Source organism: Neoarthrinium moseri (genome assembly GCF_022829205.1).
Source record: "Neoarthrinium moseri strain CBS 164.80 chromosome Unknown scaffold1_Wmoseri_CBS_16480, whole genome shotgun sequence".
Taxonomy (NCBI): domain Eukaryota; kingdom Fungi; phylum Ascomycota; class Sordariomycetes; order Amphisphaeriales; family Apiosporaceae; genus Neoarthrinium; species Neoarthrinium moseri.
In genome coordinates, this window is record NW_026055115.1 from 1,232,852 (window position 1) to 1,253,721 (window position 20,870).

Sequence of the window (20,870 nt, forward strand, 5' to 3'; positions counted from 1 at the left end):
GAACCCATTGCAGGGTTGTTGCACGTCTCACCACATACATCCCCCTCTGCCACACCCTTTGTCACAGTCACATCGCGTATTGCTTCTTCTTCGCGACAGCTACGTGCTCTGGGATCTCTAGCAAAGATGGCGGCCCAGACGCCCCCGAAGGGCATGTCCTCTAGACTGCTAACTATGAAATTCATGCAACGAGCAGCCGCCTCAACTTCGTCGCCAGCCTCTAGTCCTAGCACTCCAAAGTCAGACGAGTCTTCCTCGAAGCGCCGCAAGATATCCCACGCGACCCCCACCACCACCAAGGACGAGCAGCTTGAGGTGCAATCTCTGGTGGACCAGAAGGCCATTCAGGCTGCTCTCGAAGAGGGCGAACGGAAACGCGAGGAAGCTCTCGTCAAGCATGCCGCGGAGCTCGGCGATGCCAGATGGGTTCTCAACGTGAGCGAGAATACGTCGAGCTCGGGCAGCCAAGCTCAGAGGCCGCTGCAGATAGTCCAGGTGGGATATGCCCAGATCGATGCTCCTGATGCTTCGGAGGACCGGGCAAGCTCAGATGAAGACCCGCTTGGCCGAGTCCAACCGATCCGCCGTTACAACATGGGTAAGAAGAAGGTATGTTACACTTGCCATTGTCGCCTCGCCTATTATTGCCATTCCGTCGGGTGCGTGCGCTCACACTATCACAGGGCGCCATTGAAGCAAATGATTCCGACGACGACGACGACTCCTCTGACTCTGATTCATCCGATGCAAGCACATCCGCAGATGAAGGCCGTGACTCTCGATCGTCACAGGGGAAACGGGATCATGCACGGACAAGCTCGTTAAACAGCAGACGAAGCGCCGAGATAGCCAAAGCAAAAGAATTTGCCGAAAAGAGAAGGAAAAAGGAAATCAAGCTCAATAAGGCAAGGCCCCAGGCCGCGGGCGGCTTGTCATCAATATCCTCAGGAGGCGGCTCGATGTCGATGTCGCTGTCATCCGGAGGACGTCCTCCCCCGCGGCAGGCTGGGTCTTTCTCCTTTGCATGTCACAATTGCGGCGAGACCGGTCACAAAGCTGCTGACTGCAAGAGGCCCAAACAACGCTCTCGGTGAACTCCCGGCTGAAAGGCTCGGCTCTGTTGATACACCGATCTTCCTGCCAAAGTGCTCGCTACCCGTTCTTGAGGGGATCCTAAACGAGGACACGGCAGGAATCTCAAACCCACTCATACCAGGATTTTCCATAAGCCTTTGAGCTGCCGCCGACTGTAGCATGAGAAGTAGGGTTGTCCGTATCCCATCCCGCAATATGTCTCAAGGGACCTTGTCGTCAAGAACGACTCCAACCCCATCCGGCAACTGCGCGGATCGGCAACGAAATCAGGCTCAAAGGGCCATTGCCTCCTAGGGAAGGTTCCTCCTAGCCTGGGGCACACTCGTGAAATTTGATTTTACTCGAGCCGCGCCCGGCGCTGGTCTAACTTGAATCTCTGTGGCTTCCAATTTGCGAATGCCTCCGGCTCCATAGTCGTAGTGAAACCTCCTGAGCGAGAGGTAGCGAAGAGGAACTCTTGACTTATATCATAGCCAATACAACCATAGGCAGAACGGGAGAGAATCGTTTCAATGCATGCAGCCCGTGAGCCCCAGTCACCACCTCGCTCTGGACGCGGGAGAGTTGCCGTCCCGCGCCTCCTATACCCCGGGAAAAGGGCAGAACCAGGGTTGTTTCGCATTTCCAACGCAGCGGATGATGGAACCTCACTGCAATCCCCTGTACAGCAGGTCTCAAAAGCCGGCCGTTTCCGTCCGCCCGGATCTCAACCGAATTGCCAGGAATCCCGACGCAGGTTCCTTTCAAGTATCTGGCAAATTAGCCATGCCATGCAATCTGAAAGACTACCACAAGGGACTGGCAGGTTCGCATCTTGCGGACAGGTTGGTAGCCGAACCTAAGCTGTCTGCCTGTCGCACTGTACCCAACGGTACAATATGCCACTCGTCCATCTGCAATGACACTGCTTTGTTTATGCTGTTACCCGCGCATCTATTATCTTGGCCAGTTGCGATTATGATCCAGTGAAACGACGATCCCTTACGGTCTGCCGTTCTCGACTTGTCCATATTGAAGCTGGTACCATCATTGGCCACACATCTATCATTTATGACAGCGTGTTCCATCAAACACAATGTTTCTGATGAAACTGGCCAGGAATATCACGCCTTAACTTCCATAAGTGCAAGGGCCTTGTTATGAATTCCCGACTCGCTATTAGCAATGGGAGGCTGCTATGATTGACCCCCACAGCTCGGTCAAGACTTTCTGACGAAAGGAGGCACAAAGGTACTCTAGTGATGCCGTTCCAGTCTCTGTAGAGCTCACGGCAAGGATCCCCATACTTCAGTATCCGGCACTAGGACGATGCAACCTTCTAGTCCTGGATATTGAATCATGCTTCCCATCTACGTCACGATGCTTTGCAACGAAGCCATGGAACCAACTTTTGAATACCCACAGGATATATGGCTGCATATTGGTTGGCATTGTGATTGCGAAGGTCGCAGTCGATAGAAGTGATCCGGCGTACCGGACTCACGGTCCCTGCAGTCTGACAAGGGCAAGGCACGGTACCGTCCCCTTTCGCAGTGATGGCTGTTGACCGAGCTGGTGTAATCCCTGTCAATTATTTGCTACCCTGCTAGTATAGTACTATACTTGGATCGGAGCGCATTAAGTGGATCAGTGCGTTTTCGTCAGCATCTAGCTATATCCGGGACCACTCTGGGAGCTTGTCGTCAGCTCTGTGAAGATTTTGTCTTCTTCTGACAGTCACTGGAACTACCTAGTCAGGGCTGTAGCGAGCATATGGAGGCGTTCTGCACAAGCACCCTTGAGGCCAGCTGCACTGACGAAATCGGATTGATCTGCCCGAAGAACCAGCCCAGTTGGGATGTCTCGTGTCAGTGGAGAGTCGTGAATCGGGCAACACCTGCCGCAGCGGCTGCGGCTGCGACCCATAGTTCATGTATGTTGTATGCAATGGACGAGGATGGTGGGGGACGACGGGATGTGATGAAACCTGAGAACTAATCAGACACGACTCGAAGGCATGCTTCCCGAATACGCTTCTGCCTCAGCCAAACGGACGGGACTTGGGGCGATCCAAAGTTCTGGTCAGGCAAGCTACGGAGCCCTGCACTATTGATTCCCTATAGTCATGGTGGGGCGGCGTCAGGCAATGGGGCTTGAGCGGAAGCCGTGTCGTGGGTTTCATGGTCCTGGGCCCTTCTGTTTCCAGATGTTGTGGAGACGGTAAGTGATTTCGGCGCAGGTCTGCTGCCGGCCTTGCATGCCAATGGAATGCTCAAGAACTCTGTATCAATAGTTGCACTTCTATTACGGGCGTTGCGCGTCGAGTAGCGTGCCTCACACGCCGAAGGCCATTGGCCCACCACCACCACACTGGGTAACTGACTGACGGCTGGGCAATGCCTTAACTAGGTACCTAACTTACAGTACTATGGCAGTGAGGCAAATCCAGCCCCCGCGAGACTTCCCTTACCTTGACAGTACCGGACCAGAGATCCCCGACATCAGAGAGCTTTCTCCACGGAGGTCCAGGACCACGAATGTCCCGAGGTCTTTCGGGAAAGAAGAGCCCATCCTGATGCCGACAAACGACAATGCCGTGCATCCTGCGTCGCCTCTCGCGATTCATGTGGGCTGGAAAGAACCCTGACTTTTACAAGGGCGCCCCCAACCCAACTCCGTATACAACCTACAGTACCTTATACACACCAGCGCCGCGCGAGATGCCGAGGACTATTATACGGTACACTAGTTAGTCCGTGACTCAGGTCAGCATCGTTTCCAACCCGGCCCCGCATAAAATGATGCGGATAGATGACAATGCAGCACTTGGCACCGTCACAAGATCCGTCGTAACTTGGAGCGGTACAGTGACTGACAGATTCTCCTCTTACTAAGCCAGAGATTTGACCTCTTCTACGGACTGTGTGGTCAGTCTTCAGAGCCGAAAGTTAAACATGCCATCCCGACAGCGGACGTGATTTGGAGCTGATGCAAATCCACGAACCACAGGACAGGTGTTGAAGTCGCACCGCATAGACATGATATTCCTGATCAAGGAGGATTGCGCACGTGTCACGCCGTAGCACCTCAGGACGATGGCAGTGCTTTTTTTTTTTTTCGGTTCTTTTTTTTGGCTCGACATCTTGAAACACAATCCTACACTCCTACCAGACTTGCACGTCGGGCTTGACTCGCCTCTTTCATCATTGCAGAATTAGGACCGCGGACGTGAGTGACCTCTGCTTCTGGCCTTTTTTTTGCACACGGCGGCCAGATACCTTGAACGTGTCGCAGTCATCTGAACTTTTCGTCTCAACTCTGGACCCTGGACCAATATCACCGGCGCTTATTCCCCTGCACGCATGCGCCTGTTGCATGCAGACCGCCAGAGAAAATTGTTCCTCCACATTCGAGAAGAGCAGACAAGACACATGCCTCGAATGGCCAGGGCCTTGATGCCACGCATTGGCCATAACACCTCATAAGCTACTGTGGTAGATTTCAACTGGGATCTCTGGCTTTATTACCTTTAGGCTGGGTCTGGCTCTCGTCTCAAGCCTCTGTTACCACGCAGACGGGCCGCAGGTTGCACGGCGCACGCCGAGTCGATCATTTCGCCCATCCCGTGGTACTCACCCGTTAGGCTTCGACAGGTACGTACGTGTACCATAGTACATCAGAACCTTGGCAGGCATCAGTCACATATCATAAACCCCGGCTCTCATCTTTGCATCCCCGGTCCCAATATTGATGGGGCTGCTGCTGGTTAATGCTCCGAGAGAAACATTCCTTCTCAACGTTCCCAAAGGGTTGTTAGTAGGAAGGCATTATAGCAGATCGCGGTTGCAGCGTAGCTTCTCGAAATCTGGACCCCCTGGCTCCACCCTCAAGGTTCTGAGAAAGCTACCTAGGTGTCGGTCTAGAGAGGACCTGGCTTTCTGGGGTTGGGCACCTCTCGAGTGCCGTGAAGTCGGAGCTGCAGCTCAGCTTCGCTTAGTACTTAATCCCAGCACGGGTTCGCATGCGAGAGCAAGAGCTCAAGTCAAGATTTCCCTGTTAACCTGTAGAGCTGCTTTCCTTCCCGACTCCCTACGAAAAAGGCACCGGTTTCTGCTTCAGGGGCAGCAGCGGCGTATTATAAGTTCCCCCATCGCCGGATATACCTAGTCTTACAAGCTTCTTCACTTACCGAGCGCTACGCTGGGCGTGGGTACATGCTCCGATAGCTCGCTCTTCATTATCACAGTCACACAAAGTCACATTTGCTCTATACTACACAAATCAGATCCGACGATCGGAAGATTCTACACCGACTCTCTCCTGAAGTGCGACGTCCGCAATAAGCAATCATCAACCCGCAATCCGACCGAGAGGTGTGATACGACGATATTCTCAAGCGGACGACGAATCTATATGGGGGCTTCACCAATATACTGATCAGACCAGCCCTTGAAGGGAGACGCGATAGGCCAAGCCACCCAAAAGCAATCAGCCTTCTCTCTTTGGCTCTGGAGCAACCCCCAGAGCGAGTGTCCCGAGGGTTCCATCGCGGCAAGACGACAAACGGGGACGAGATTGGAGGACGTTAAGACAACTACCTAATAAGGCTGCTTCGGTGGCAAGGACTCTGGCCCAGCCGCAGCCGCACTGGTGTCTGATCTGATCTCGCTTGCCGCAAATCACCGTCCTGTACCGTGCTGCACAGCACCTACCTCGGCGCGCGGGATACGTTCATTAAGGTTCTCGACCCAGAGATCCCCTTCACCCTTGGCCCTTGGCCCTTGGTGATACCCAGTTAGCGCGCTCCACACGCCCCAGTGGTCAGGCTGGTGGTCAGCACAGACCCCAATACGGCCAGCTACCAGGCATATCCACAGCCGCATCTCCCAACTATTCGTTCGCCGCTGCTTGGCTAGTACGGCGTCGTCCCCCACTACCTGACTGACCTAGACCTACCAGAGGGGCCCGCCGACCTGCGTTCTTGTGTCAAGTCTTGTCTCGTGTCTCTGACTTCCAAGCTCCGGGGCCTCCTCTCGTCGACGTCAACAAAGGGTTCATTTTTGAGAAGAGGTACGACTGCAGCCCACAAGACGAAAGACGAAGACGCACGACCATGCCTCCCGCCGCCAAGGTCCCGAACGGGCACGACGTCACCATGCCGCGGGACAAGAGCGCCGCTGTCGAGAAGGTCACAGATCAGCTGGAGAAGCCCTCCCTGGACGATCGGTCCTATCGTGTCATCCGCCTGCCCAACCAGCTGGAAGCTCTGCTCGTCCACGATGCCGAGACGGACAAGGCCAGCGCCGCCCTGGACGTCAACGTGGGCAACTTCAGCGACGAGGACGACATGCCTGGCATGGCCCATGCTGTAGAGCACGTAAGTGTTTGCGAGAGGTGACAATTGGGGCTTTGGAGCTGCCTTGCTGACAGAAATGTACCCCCTAGCTCTTGTTCATGGGCACCAAGAAATACCCAGTCGAGAACGCATATAACATATATCTTTCATCACATTCAGGCCACTCGAATGCGTATACCGGCGCCACGTCGACCAATTACTTCTTCGAGGTCGGAGCTAAGCCTGCCAATGACGGCGACCTGTCTGAATCCAATCCTTCGCCGTTGTACGGAGCCCTGGACCGCTTCGCCCAATTCTTCATCGAGCCCCTGTTCCTCTCTTCGACCTTGGATCGCGAGTTGAAGGCCGTCGATTCCGAAAACAAGAAGAATCTCCAGAGCGACCAATGGCGGTTGCACCAATTGGAGAAAGCCCTCTCGAACCCCAAACACCCATATTGCCACTTCTCGACAGGTAATTTCGAAGTTTTGAAGACGGAACCCGAGGCGCGGGGGATCGACGTTCGTGCCAAGTTCATCGAGTTCCACGCAAAGCATTACTCTGCCAACAGGATGAAGCTTTGTGTGCTTGGAAGGGAACCGCTTGATCTCCTCGAGAAGTGGGTGGTCGAGTTCTTCTCCGCGGTCCCCAACAAGGACCTGCCGCAAAACAGGTGGGAGACCGAGGTACCTTATCCGAAGAGCCTCCTGAGCACGCAGGTCTTTGCCAAGCCCGTGATGGATTCGAGAGAGCTGAATCTGTCCTTCCCTTTCCTAGACGAGGAGTACGAATATGAGTCCCAGCCGAGCCGGTATATTAGTCACTTAATCGGCCACGAGGGGCCTGGCAGCATTATGGCGTACATCAAGTCCAAAGGATGGGCCAATTCTCTGAGTGCTGGTGCCTACCCGATCTGCCCAGGGACACCTGGTATTTTCGACTGCCAAGTTCGGCTGACAAAGGAAGGTCTGAAGCACTACAAGGAAGTCGTGAAGGTCTTCTTTCAATACGTTGCGCTTCTGAGGGAGACGCCGCCTGAAGAGTGGATCTTTGAGGAGCAGAAAGGCATGGCTGATGTGGACTTCAAGTTTAAGCAGAAGACACCAGCCAGTCGGTTTACAAGCAAGATCGGCTCCGTCATGCAGAAGCCCCTCCCGAGAGAGTGGCTCTTGAGTGGGCAAAGCCGCTTGCGCAAGTTCGACCCAAAGCTCATCGCAAAAGGAGTTGAGCACCTGCGCCCGGACAACTTCCGGATGACCATTATCTCCCAGGACTTCCCCGGCGACTGGGATCAGAAGGAAAAGTGGTACGGCACCGAGTACAAGGCCGAGAAGATCCCAGATGATTTCCTGGCCGAGATCTCGGAAGCAGCGAAGGGTGCCGTCAAAGATCCGGCGCTGCATCTCCCTCACAAGAACCAGTTTATCCCTACTAAACTGGAGGTTGACAAAAAGGACGTAAAGGAACCGGCAACGGCACCTAGGTTGCTTCGAAATGACGACCTCGCGCGGACGTGGTTCAAGAAAGACGACACTTTCTGGGTCCCCAAAGCAAACTTGATCGTCAGCTGCAAGAACCCGGTGATATATGCTTCGGCCGAAAACTCGGTCAAGGCGAAGCTGTTCACCGATCTCGTTCGGGATGCATTAGAAGAGTACTCCTACGACGCCGAGCTTGCTGGGTTGCAGTATAACGTTACGCTCGACTCTCGTGGACTGTTTGTGGAGGTTGCCGGGTACAATGACAAGCTACCAGTTCTGTTGGAGCAGGTACTTCTTACCATGCGAGATCTCGACGTTAAGGACGAGCGTTTCGACATCATCAAAGAGCGGCTAACCCGAGGTTATCGCAACTGGGAGCTGCAACAGCCTTTCACACAGATTGGCGACTACGTTTCTTGGCTTACTGCCGAGCACGACTACGTCGTGGATCAACTGGAGGCTGAGCTCCCTAGCATTACTGCCGACGACGTTCGGCACTTCCACAAACAATTGATGTCCCAGATGCATATTGAGGCATATGTGCACGGCAATCTCTATAAGGAAGATGCGCTGAAGCTGACCTCGATGGTCGAGAAGATCCTCAAGCCTAGGGTGCTTCCGAAGGATCAACTGCCTATCCTCCGATCGATGATATTCCCTCCTGGCTCCAACTTCTTGTACAAGAAGACCTTGAGGGACCCTGCGAACGTCAATCATTGCATTGAGTACTACCTCCACATTGGGAGCAAGGGAGACCGCATGATCCGGGCGAAAACGCAGTTGCTCGATCAGATCATCCACGAACCTGCATTTGACCAACTCCGCACCAAGGAGCAGCTTGGGTACATCATCTTCAGTGGGCTGCGCGGTTGCTCGACCACTTATGGTTTCCGATTCATCATTCAAAGCGAAAGAACTTCCGAGTACCTGGAGTCTCGGATCGACTCATTCCTGACTCAGCAGCTGGAAACGCTCTCGAACATGACTGATGCCGATTTCGAAAGCCACAAGAGGAGCGTCATCGTCAAGCGGCTGGAGAAGCTGAAGAACTTGGACCAAGAGACAGGCAGACACTGGGCCCAAGTGTCTAGCGAGTACTACGACTTTGAAGCCTGTAAGTTTTATTATCACGGCAGTCGGAAGCCATGAGCGAAGCGGACTAACACATGATATAGCACAAGAAGATGCAGCGGCTGTGAAGCTTCTGACTAAGTCTGACATGATCGAGTTCTACACTACATATGTCGCCCCTACCTCGCCGGCGCGGGCCAAACTCGTAGTTTACCTCATCGCGCAGGGCGTCAGCGACAAAACGAAGGATGCCGCCGTAACGGACGGTGAGATCCAGCAGGTCCCAGGAAACGGTACCGAACCCTACATCGTCGAGGACGTCAGGGTTTTCAAGTCAAGACTGGTGGCGAGCGCGGGAGCCCGCCCGTTCAAAGAACTGAGCGAGTTCGAAGACTCGGACGCGAAGCTGTGAGGAGTTCCGGGCGCCACACATCCAATTTCTACCTCGACGTAATCTCATGGTCTGCGCATGGCGTTGGCGTTGGCGTTGGCGTTGGCAGATAGGGAGAGACATGAGCATATTTTACCCCCGGGGCATTGTTTTCAAACGCGTGGGTTGTTGAATTACGACTTTTAGGTTGTTACTAGCGGTACTCGAACGAGAGACGAGGCAACGGAAATGCAGCGACAGGGAAAGATGATGAATCGTCAACGGTCAGAGGGAGAAATCATGAGAAAATGCCCTAGGGACGAGAGAACTGGAAACCCACCCGGAATATGCTAGACCAGACGCAGTACGCACCCTCTAGACCGAACCCATCAGCCTTAGATAGAGCAGGACTGTGAGGCGTTGAATAGAAGTTCTTGCAAGTATCTGGCTCGGTTACACCCCCGGTTTGTGAAACTGTTATACTAAGAGCAGCAGTTCTCTCAACTGTTTAGTGAACGTGCAGGATAGAGACAGAAGCAGTACGGAGCAATCGGTCTCACATTGTTCTACGCATGCCTGCTTTCTAGCTTTCCATGAGCACTTGGCTGATAGTAGTGTAGTTTTGATATGATTGGACATGTTTCACACATGAGTAGTCAACGTTCAAGACTATTCGAGGTAAATCTACTGGGCAAGGTGTTCTTGTGGATGAAGACAATAAAACTGGCTGCTTTCTGATATGCCTGGATGCAGTCCCACATGCTGTGTAAAAGAATGCTGAGCTTTGACACACACATACATGTCTGCCGTTGTGTTGCATTATCAAGGCAGTCAGACGGACCAAATGTAAACCTTGGAACTTGGTACACACCTGCATGCTCTCGGGTGCTGCCTTCCCCCTGTATTATTGAAAGAGATTTTTCAAGGGGCCCCACAGACGGGGTTCATGACGTGAAGGCCCTATGAACTCTAAACGTGAGAAGCCGGCCGGGGGCTTGTTGCCTCTAGCGGGCGTGTGGCACAAAGGCTGTACGCTTTCCACAGTCAATGACTCTGAGCAGATGTTTCTTTGGTAAGTCATTTGCATAGGTGACAAATGGGTGGAAAGCATGGACCAGGAAGGTATAGTCGTCAGAGTAGAGTGCATCCACTGCGCAGCAGTATAACAACAGCAATCCGGTGGGACCCGTTGGTGCACCGCATCCAGCAATCACGATTTGGGAGGAAGAAAAAAAGATCACACATGTATATGTAAGGTAGTCAGCAAGGACGGAAGGGGACATCTGCTGCCGCTTTGACTGGCTGAACCACAGGAAGCGCACGGTTCACCGACCCAAGCCGCTATTTTTGGCGAGAGGCGGCGGCATGCAATTTTTGTGCCACCATCCAAGGAAGACCTGATCGACATCATCAGGAAGACAGAAAAAAAAAAATCACTACTCACCGCAGCTTGCTCGCCTGGTTCGACCTTGGACCATTGCAATCTCGCGCTGATACCGCTGGTGAAGACGCAGCCGACGAGGTCAAACATTCAGCACTAGGCAACGGCGTAGAAACGTCACCAAAAGCCGTCCACGGGTGCGTCTGTGTCGGAGTTTGTCACGCGTCCTGGTTTCGGGTCCAGTAGCGAAAAGGTACAGGCCAGTTAGTGAGCAGTGGTAGCAGAGCGGTGCTAGGTAAGTTGAGGCAGAGCCCCAAAGGCCCCCCGTCTCTGCCCATCTGACAAGCCTAATCCCCCACCATCGGCGAGTTTCTACGCCGCTAAGCTCCCCCTGCCCTGCGCTGCCCTGCGCTGCCCTCACCTTACGGCCAACCGCAACTGCACTGACCGACAAGCCGAATTGAGCGACCCGACTGACTGACTGACTGACGGGCTGGACAGACCACCCTCCACGATCTTCTCTTTTGTTTCTTGGCCCTCCATGTCAGAAACGTGAGGAAGCACCAGGACGGAACCCTCACATTGCTAGACCAGCATCCGCATTTTGACACGTACTCCCCCAGAGCTGCGTTTGCAGCTCGTCGCCAAAACGTCTTCCCAAAAGAAACGGAAGATCGCTACGTCGAGGCGCTCCCCACGAGAAACCCACTCCCCGGACGACCCCCTACCCTCGCTGGAGGTCGACGACAACCCAAACTTCAGCTTCACCTCGTCCACCTTGGAACCCTCGTCCCCCGCGTCGGGCGTCCCGCCGAGACTGCTGCACGCCGGCACCAGCGCCCTCACCTCCCACCCCGACTACGCCAACTCGGCCGCGAGCTCCCCCGCCGGCGTCGCCGACTTGTCCATCCAGGACCAGGGCGGGGACAGTCCGACCAGCTCGTCGCTGTACGTCGCAAAGCCCAGCTACCACCGCACCATTATGGGCGGTGCTGCCGATTTTCCAGAGCGTGCCTCGTCACCATTGAAGCGGAGGGCGTCGAGCATGGACCCCGAGGCCGAGGCCGAGGCCGGCGCAAGCGAGGACGTCGACATGGTCACGGCACCGGCACCGGCACCGGCATCAGAGGCAGCCGCCTCGGACGCCGTAATGGAGGTATCACCCAGCGAGACGGCGGAAACTCAGGTCGATGGTGCCCAAGGGGCTATGAGTCCACCAGAGTCCATCGAGGCCCACATCAAGTCTATAAGGACCTTTTGCGAAGAGTTCGAGGGCCGGCGTCTCGAGGACGGCGATGAGGCATTCATTGTGTCGAGAAAATGGGTGGAATCAGTCACTGGGAACGGCAAGAACGCAAAGGAGGCGCCGGATGCAGCGTCCATCCGGCCGGTGGACAACTCCGATATCATCTGGGAAGTCCTGGACGATCCTAGCGCCCTCTCAACTACAGATCTACACAAGAAGAAGTTTGTACGGCTGAAGCCAGGCATTGGCCCTGAACACTACAACGCCTTCCCTCCCACGGCCTGGGAGCTTGTCATGCAATGGCCCGGTCTCGCTGCGGGGCAGATACCCATTCGTCGGACGGCCCACGCGACCAGCGACAACGAGTTCGACCCGAACGTTCAACTCGAGCTACACCCACCTGTCTTCACTATCCATAGGTTATGGTCACCGAACAGTCCCATCCCGATCAAGCAGATCATCAAGAGCCAGCAACCACCGCCAGTCCGTTTGGCACGCAGTCGGACCTGCCTATGGAAGAACTTCCTCCTCCACTGCAAATATCACACCAACATCGACAGGACGAGGAAGGTTCGGGTATGGAGAATACCACGAAAGCTCCCCACCATTGGCCCAAGTGGTAGTGCCGATGCCAGTGCGGCCCCGACGCCTCCGGCATCGCCCCCGGCTTCTGACCCGAGCAACCCGCAAGACTCTTGGCCGCATTTGTTGCTTGATGTTGCTACTTTCCGTGAGCTGGACGATCCCGCTGATCGAGAGAAGGTCGAATTCCGAGATGTCACGGTGGACGACAAGTACAACGGCCACATGGACCTGGGCAAGCTGGCACTGTCTACCGATCAGGCAATTGTGCTTGACGAGCACATTGATGGCACCGACTTTGTGTCTAACTTTTCCGCGTCGAAGGCCTCACAGAATCTCCCTGTTGCTCGTGCGAGCTCTACTAGTCTTGCTGTAAATCGCAACAACAGAAGCGGCAGAACCAGCCCTGCACCATCTGGACCACTCACCCGGGGTCGCGCACAGAAATCCGGGAGACAGATCGGCTGTGTAGGACTGGGTAACCTCGGGAATACATGCTACATGAACTCGGCTCTACAATGCGTCCGCAGCGTGGAGGAGCTTACCAAGTATTTCTTATCGGGAGAGTGGGAAGGCGAGGTCAACAAGGACAACGTTCTGGCTCACAACGGTGATGTAGCCGCAGCCTACGCCTATCTCCTGAGAGATATCTACAAGGACCCTCCGCCCAATTCAGTCACCCCTAAGCACTTCAAAAGCACGCTTGGACGCTATGCGCCCGCGTTCTCGGGCTACGGCCAGCAGGATTCCCAGGAGTTCGTCGGCTTTCTCTTGGATGGTCTACAAGAGGACCTCAGTCGCGTGAAGAAGAAGCCATACATTGAAAAACCAGACTCTACAGATGAGATGATCAATGACCCCGAGGCCATTCGTGAAATGGCTGAAAAGGTTTGGGACATCACGAAGCAAAGAGATGACTCGGTCATCGCCGATCTGTTCACTGGCCTCTACAAGTCAACACTAGTATGCCCCGACCCCAACTGCGCCAAAGTCAGCATCACGTTCGATCCGTTCAACAGTCTTAGTTTGCCGTTGCCAATCGAAAACAAGTGGGCGCATACCATTAAGTTCTTCCCCTTGAACGACAAGCCGGTGGACATCAGAGTAGAGTTGAACAAGTCATCGTCTATCAAACAGCTCAAGGAATTCATTAGCACTCGGACGGCTGTCCCTGTCGAGAGACTCCACGGTGCCGAGGAGTGGAAGTGCAAGTTCTACAAGCAATACCCCAACGGAGCTTGCGCCTCTGAGGAAATTGGCAGTAGTGATAATGCCTGCTTTTACGAGGTTGAAGCCGTGCCCACAAACTGGAACTCGCCCGAGTCTAAGAAGCTCGAGCACGCCGCCTCTAAGGGTCGACGCTCTCTTCTCGATGAGGCTGAAGATCCTGGTGCAGAGGTACTCGATGCCATGCTTGTCCCAGTCATCCACCGCGCCACAATCAAGGCTGGTTATGGCCAGCCACGCCAACAATTTGCCCTGGTACCTCACTTCATCATTGTGAATCCCGAAGAGGTAATGCATAATCACCTGGAAATCATGTCCGTGTAACTAACACCGAAACAGTCACGAGATGAGGATGTCATACGCCGAAAGATCCTGCAAAAAGTAGCAACCTTCACGAAGCACGAGGTCTTTGCCCGGCAAGAGGAATCTGATGCGTCAGACTCCACAGATTTCGCGACTGCTGGCTCTGATAGTTCCAACGATGGCAAGGTTGTGGCGCAATCCGTAGAGGGCGAGGACGATATTGTCGACGTGACTATGAAAGATGCCTCCGAAACAAAATCTTCCCAGGAGACATCGACTCAGCAAGCGTAAGTGATCACATAGTCGTGACATTGAGAATACTACTAACATGTCGTAGGCCTGCTAAATATCGTTTCAACGACGCCGTGCCTGCTTGGGTGGATTCCAAGGAGTATCTACCGGCGGATCTGCAGAACCTCTTTGAACTGAGCTACTTTTCAGAGAGCGGCTCCCTCCTTGCTAATGGGATGAACGCAGCCCACGAGACGACGGAGTACCCCAAGCTATCCTCCAGAGCACCGGAACCAACCGCATCAGATGATGCCGGCGACAGTGGGACGAACGGGACAGCATCGAATGATGAGGACAGCTCGGACGAGGTTCCTCGCCGCAGTTCCGAAACACCACCAACGAGGATGAACGCGGAGAGCGAAGAGGAGGACGGCCCGCCAGTCGTCAAGGTACGCCGACACCCTGCAATCACCAGCAGATGGACAAATAGGGGTTTTCTCCAAGTCGCAGTCCAGCGACGCGATCGCATGAAGTCACTGACACAACCACAGATCCCGCACAGGCCCAAGAACAAGCCGAATACCAAACCTAATAATGGACAGAAAAAGATGAAGGCCCACAAGAAATATGGTAAGAAGGGCTCGAAACGACTCCAGCGTCAGGCAGCTGCACTGAGTCGCAAGCAACAAGCTCATCAAGATTTGCTCGACGCTCGCTCACCAGCTGACACAGAGGACTCCGGCGCTGATGGTGGCCCTCTCATTCGCCTGAGAGAAGGTATCGTCGTTGACTGGGTTGAAGATGCCTTCAACGCCCTGTTCGATGGAGAAATGGGAACTTTCAAAGATTGCCAGACTCTCAAAGACGCAGAGCTGGAAAGAGCACGAGAGGCTCGTAACAGGCGAAAGAAGCACGGCATTTCGTTGGAAAACTGTCTGGACGAGTTTGAGCGCGAAGAGGTGCTATCAGAGAATGACACGTGGTACTGCCCTCGTTGCAAGCAGCACCAGCGTGCATCGAAAAAGTTCGACCTATGGAAGACACCTGACGTCTTGGTTGTGCATCTGAAGAGATTCAGCTCTAGCGGCTGGCGCAGAGACAAGCTAGAAGTTCTGGTTGATTTTCCCATTGAGGGCTTAGACCTCACCGAGCGCGTGCTCCAGAAGGAGGATGGTAAGACGGAAGTCTATGATCTGATCGGAGTCGACTGCCACTGGGGAGGCTTGGGAGGTGGCCACTACACGGCACACGCCAAGAACTTCGTCGACAACCAGTGGTACTCCTACAATGGTAAGTGGATCTCAATGACCGTGGCTTGTATGATAACTAATTGAACACCTCAGACTCCTCCGTTTCCAAGGCGAACACCGATAGAATTGTTGACACATCGGCCTACTTACTCTTTTACCGACGCCGCTCTGACGTTCCCCTGGGTGGGCCGCGCTTCAAGGAGATCATCGATGCCTATGACAACCCTGCTTCAGACGAGGAATTGACCGATGCGGGGGAAGGACGGCGTCTCGACGAGGGCTCCTCCCCAGTTGGGTCGTCGAGCGCATTCCCGGAAGGAGCAGGAGCTACTCGCCAGCGCCAAGTCGGAACTCATGGTGGTAGAGTGCATGGTTCCAACGGTTATGAGACCAAGAGTGATGACGGAGTCCAGCGCTTGATCGACCCCGTTCGGCAGAGCATCGAAGAGGATGAAGGAATCGATGTGACAGAGAACCCTGGTAACAGTAATTCGGTTATGGGACCTACATGGAGCTTCGACATGATCCAGAACATGAACGGCGACGGAGCCCCTGGCAGCCCAGCCGCCTCAGGCGCGGCAACGGATGAAGCTCAGCACGATTCTTCTGGAGACGAAGTATTTGGACCTCAAGATGCCGATACGGAAATGGATAACATCCCTGGCGTTAGCCACATTGAGCTCCCAGCAGCTCCGGGACCCAATCCACCTCCTTACGAAGAGCTTCCTCCACCTGACTACAGTGGAGGATTCTCGAGGGATGAAATGACACGTGTTTGGGACGCCAAGGATGGGGTCCATGAGGTCCCAGCAGAAGGCGAGCAGGACCAACGCTCTGAAGAGGCAGCAGAAATTCATCTCGACGACGATGGGAAGAAGCTAGCGTAGGAGGCTTCCAGTCTTCTCAGGTCGTCCATTACGAACCCTTCAGTGACACCTAGCATGACTTCTGACAGGGTCGAAAGCTCACCGACAGTTCGACCTCCATTCATGAAACGGGCTTCCACGCCGTTGTCGGATGTAGATATGATCGACGTAAGCATCGGTGATCATGTCGGACGACGAAATTCAGCCTGAGCAGGGTCTTCGCAACTAGAGATGGGGTTGTGAGCCAGGTTGATGGAGGGGGCAACCCTCAGTTGTGCACATACGAGGGCACGCACTTAGAGATAGACCAAACCCGGGTGGGTTTTGGAACAAGCCGCTCGTGACTATGATACTTGAGACGACGAATCATGTAGAATTACGGCATGACATGAAAAAGCGGATTCAAGGGGTTGGGGGAGCAGCACTTCGGCGGCATTTACAATGGCATGGCCCAGATCGATCTGGGCAACCGGTGTTGATGTGAGATTCTGATAGACTGACGGAAGAAATGCATGGCGTTACGATTTCTATCTTGCACTGCGATCGTCAATGTTCTTGTCCGATGTGAAAGACATGCAAGCAAGTGGTCATGTCATCAAGTGACGAGACGCTGAGTCCCGGCAAACAGCTATTCGTATTCAGTGGTGACCCAGAAAGAATCTTCTGAGAAGTAATTCTTTACTTGTGCAAATCTACTCTGACACTCAAGTCATGGGGTGTCATGTAGTGAAGTAGTCCAAATGCATCTGTGCGTACGACTAAAGTTGTTGACAGTTCTCTGAAAGCGATTGTCGGTCTTCCAGTCTTATACTCAACCGATAGTCCCGAGTTTTCCGAGTGGAGAACTGTGGCATCAACTCCCTAGGTGCTAGGCAGCCTCCCCACTGACGGCCTCCGGGATCAACTCTCCATTCCCTCCAACACACGATCAACCCCTACAGTAATCAACACCGACTATCCTGCAGGGTATGCGGAACTCCTTTTAATTGCGTTTCGCCCTGCGAAAGGTAATTGCCGCTTCCCTCTTCGGGCTAGGCCAGAGCCAAGGTCAATAACATCCACCAATGTCACATCCATACCTCAAGTCCGACCATGTTCTCATCATTGCTGAAGTACGTGAATAACATTGCTCTCGGGGCTGAAAACCGATCGGTGAGCAAATATCTCGATGAGGCCACCTGTGGTAGGTGACCTGCCGCACCAGCCGTTCGCTCGAACTATCTAACATCAGGAAAGACTCAGTGTCTGCCGACCTAGGACGGGTTCTCTCTCCTCAGCTAGGAGGGTGGAGGGAGCAGGAACTTCTACAAGCCACATTTGACAAGTTCTGCTACGAAGGCTCATCACAACAGAAATGTAACTGTCGCCTTTTGGTTAGATGAAACACCTTCTCACAAAACAGCAGACTGGAACGATGAAAGCTTCAGGAAACATGTCCGAAGCAGGCATTCTGTCGGAGCAATGTCCGACGCCGCGATCCAGCTTCTCTGGCTAAGCTTCCATTTCTACGCCTATCACCCATTCCCTCGTGGGATCCAGCACGCACGTCGACTTCGATGCCTTTCAACGGGCAGTTCTGCTCACCGTCTGCCAAGGCGACTGTCTCCTCGGCACCCGCGAGCTCGACTGGTTCTGGCAAAACGATGCTGCCTTCTTTCGCAGGGCCGGCTTCGAACGAATCTTCAGAAGCATTGCAGCGCCAGAGACTACAACCGGGACGGACCCGTCGAAGCAGCAGACTGGCATGACGTCCTCCTTGAGCGATACGATGGATGTTTTGGTCATGGTCGGACCTCAATTCATGCACGCAATGCCCTCGCCGGCGAAGCTTGAGCCTGTGGCGCGGAGGCTGTTCGCTGAGCGGTCTGTTGTAGGGCGGAGAGCAGCGACACGGGATGAGGTATCGACCTTGGTGAGCCTGTTGCTGCGACTGAGGTTGGAGAAGGAGATATGGGGCTTTTTCTATCATCTCGGCGATATACTGGAAGCCGGTCCGGAAGATGAAAGGTTGACGGAGGCCATGGTCAATAGTTTGGCAGCGAATGAGAGCCAACAGACCATATCGTCGGAGTGGCTTCTCAGAGCAGTAGACCTGATGGTGAGTCTATTCTTGTTTCAAAGCCCCAAAGAGCGGTTCGCGCTGATATATTGTAGCCTAACCTTCGGTTGCGGTTCCACCAGCTATGGGCAGTTTTGTTCCAACCTTTAGAAGCAACTGATAAGGCAAGATCGTCCCAAGTGCCCAGAACGATGTCAACTCATCCTGATGGAGCTACTTCACTCTTTGCACCCTGCATCACGATCGAAAATGGAAACCGGCAGATAAAATACGAACAAGACACAAGAATCACTTTAGAGGAGGTACACATCTCGCCAGGTCCAGAAGATATGGCACTGAGTCGTTTGACACAGTGCCTCTCCCACCATTCATCGGCACACGTCGTGTTGTTCACTAGTGACGCATCTGCGGCGACTTTAAGGATAGTCATAGGCGCCTATATCCCCGATGATCCACACAAGGGCGGTGCTGAAATGGCGGACAAGAAGTGCGAGTTTCGAGACGATACTTCACTTGTGCTTTTTCAACTCCAGCCCAGATTCCGCCTTTTACAGAGGGCTAACTCTGGAATACATCTTTCTCAACTAATAAGAACAGGAGAGATAAAGGTCGCCGTTGAAGAATCTGTGACGACTACGGATCCTGAGTTATTGAATACTCCTTATTGGATCGGGAATCCTTCGGGTCAAGGCACAGGTCTTAGGATTGACCCCAGGAAGAACACAGCTACGCTCATTTGCGGCGACGAACGATGTGACATGGAATTGAAAAAGGGTGTGAACACTGAACCCGCTAATCACGGGGATATTACGATCCAAAATGCGCGGATGTTCATCTTTATGGTGGCACCCGTTGTGGACCGCAGAGATTGACAATGCCTTCAAGCATAGAGTCAAATCGGGTGTTCGCACTTATTTTGATCCATCGAAGGAATATGTCTATTGATGCCTGGCTCCTATGTTGCTCGATCGCCCCGGAAGATTCAGTACACCATTGGTTCACGATCGGCAAGATATCACGCCAACTTAGCCTAGCCACCAACAGCGAATATCCATGAAGAGGTCTTGGGTGCTGTGGGACTCCCTCTTAAGCATATTTCAGATCTGATCAAGGTGCACCAAAGACGAATACTGGTGATTGAGTATGCAAGCTTGGCAGCATGAGTGGATTGGACACTGGAACGCTCAACGTCGTCAAACCTGTGGCTAGAACCTCTGGCTCCAGATGTTCTAAGGAGAGAGTATGTTTGTTGTGTTGGATTGAACAGAAATGCCGTCGTGGTCTCGATCTGCCATTATGCCAATTTCAGTCCCGGCATCCGCAGCGTGGACGGTCGAGAATGGGTCAGCTATTCAACAAATAAACGTCCCAAGAGGGTGAAGCACATGATGCTAAAGTCACACCAGTCGACATCACTTGCTAGATCAGAGCTTGAGACTTCTCTTCTACACCACATCGAGCTACCTAGGTTTTCGTAGGCGCCGAGAGACCTTGAAAATTGAAAATTTGGCGGCCAAGACCCTGATTTGCTAAGGCCTATCTTGAGAGATCACTTGGACTGATCATTCAATCGAGGATAGATGCAAGAAACCATGGTCGTAGAAAACGCATGGCGCAAAACTGCGTGCTGAAAATGTGCTGTCACCGGCGATGGTGGTATGGTAAAGAGTAAGGCCAGAGCGCGGTGTAGAATTTGGATACGTGAAGCCAGGTCTTACGGCAAACACGCGGTAACATCGTGGTCAGGAACTTCCCTGGGGGTTTTGCAGTGAACAGCAACACAGAGGTCGTATATCTTTACCAGCTGGCCGATCTTGAGGTATCGGCAGTAAACATCTCCTTTGAATATCATTCTGCAGTTAATTTTCTCCCTGGTGGTGCAAGTGTCTAGAGCTCATATGAGTTTCAGAACACGCGAATCACATAGGACTTGTACCAGACTTGGAAAAAGACTGCATGTAAGCGTGTGATAGCTCGTGAAGGAGGCGGATGGGGAGGGACACCGAAACGAGACATGAACCAACCGTTTGGCGGTCGATACAGCAAGAACAAATTTACTGATACTACCATGACATCTGGAATCATATGAAATACACCTTTTAGCTGCTCGCAAGGACACCTGCCACAGTTTTGGCTCCAGCCCTAACCTTCACACCTACTTTGGCCCTCGATCGTCAGTTCCCCGGGGTTATCGATCTAGCAGGTTTACCGAACTTGCCATTCGCCCCGGCCTTTTCCATCCACAAATATAGCTTCTGAGTTCGAGACGTTTGCCCTACCTGCAAACGCCAGAAGGCGTGGTGCCCAACCTAAGTTGCAGTTTTTCACCACACTCGTATCGTCACCACACATCAAACACACAATCACTACCGTGGTCCGAAAACATAAAGAGCA

The 20,870-nt window shown here is 53.5% G+C and overlaps 4 protein-coding genes across 4 annotated transcripts; all 4 read left to right on the forward strand.

Moving 5' to 3' along the window:
- Positions 1-126: 126 nt before the first annotated feature.
- Positions 127-1,094, forward strand: JN550_000384 (uncharacterized protein; the record flags this gene model as incomplete). The annotated part of the gene is made up of 2 exons (XM_049315312.1): positions 127-609; positions 684-1,094. The coding sequence occupies 2 exons, from the start codon at positions 127-129 to the stop codon at positions 1,092-1,094; spliced, it is 894 nt and encodes a 297-aa protein (XP_049177673.1).
- A 5,093-nt stretch (positions 1,095-6,187) lies between these two features.
- On the forward strand, positions 6,188-9,373 carry JN550_000385 (uncharacterized protein; the record flags this gene model as incomplete). The annotated part of the gene is made up of 3 exons (XM_049315322.1): positions 6,188-6,451; positions 6,520-9,004; positions 9,066-9,373. 3 exons carry the CDS (start codon positions 6,188-6,190, stop codon positions 9,371-9,373), a joined length of 3,057 nt encoding a protein of 1,018 aa, XP_049177674.1.
- A 920-nt stretch (positions 9,374-10,293) lies between these two features.
- On the forward strand, positions 10,294-16,438 carry JN550_000386 (uncharacterized protein; the record flags this gene model as incomplete). The annotated part of the gene is made up of 7 exons (XM_049315334.1): positions 10,294-10,403; positions 10,781-10,909; positions 11,307-14,055; positions 14,107-14,357; positions 14,408-14,750; positions 14,853-15,591; positions 15,645-16,438. The coding sequence occupies 7 exons, from the start codon at positions 10,294-10,296 to the stop codon at positions 16,436-16,438; spliced, it is 5,115 nt and encodes a 1,704-aa protein (XP_049177675.1).
- Positions 16,439-17,509: 1,071 nt separating this feature from the next.
- Positions 17,510-19,348, forward strand: JN550_000387 (uncharacterized protein; the record flags this gene model as incomplete). The annotated part of the gene is made up of 5 exons (XM_049315345.1): positions 17,510-17,600; positions 17,660-17,773; positions 17,823-17,945; positions 18,013-18,515; positions 18,572-19,348. The coding sequence occupies 5 exons, from the start codon at positions 17,510-17,512 to the stop codon at positions 19,346-19,348; spliced, it is 1,608 nt and encodes a 535-aa protein (XP_049177676.1).
- Between the last annotated feature and the right edge of the window lie 1,522 nt (positions 19,349-20,870).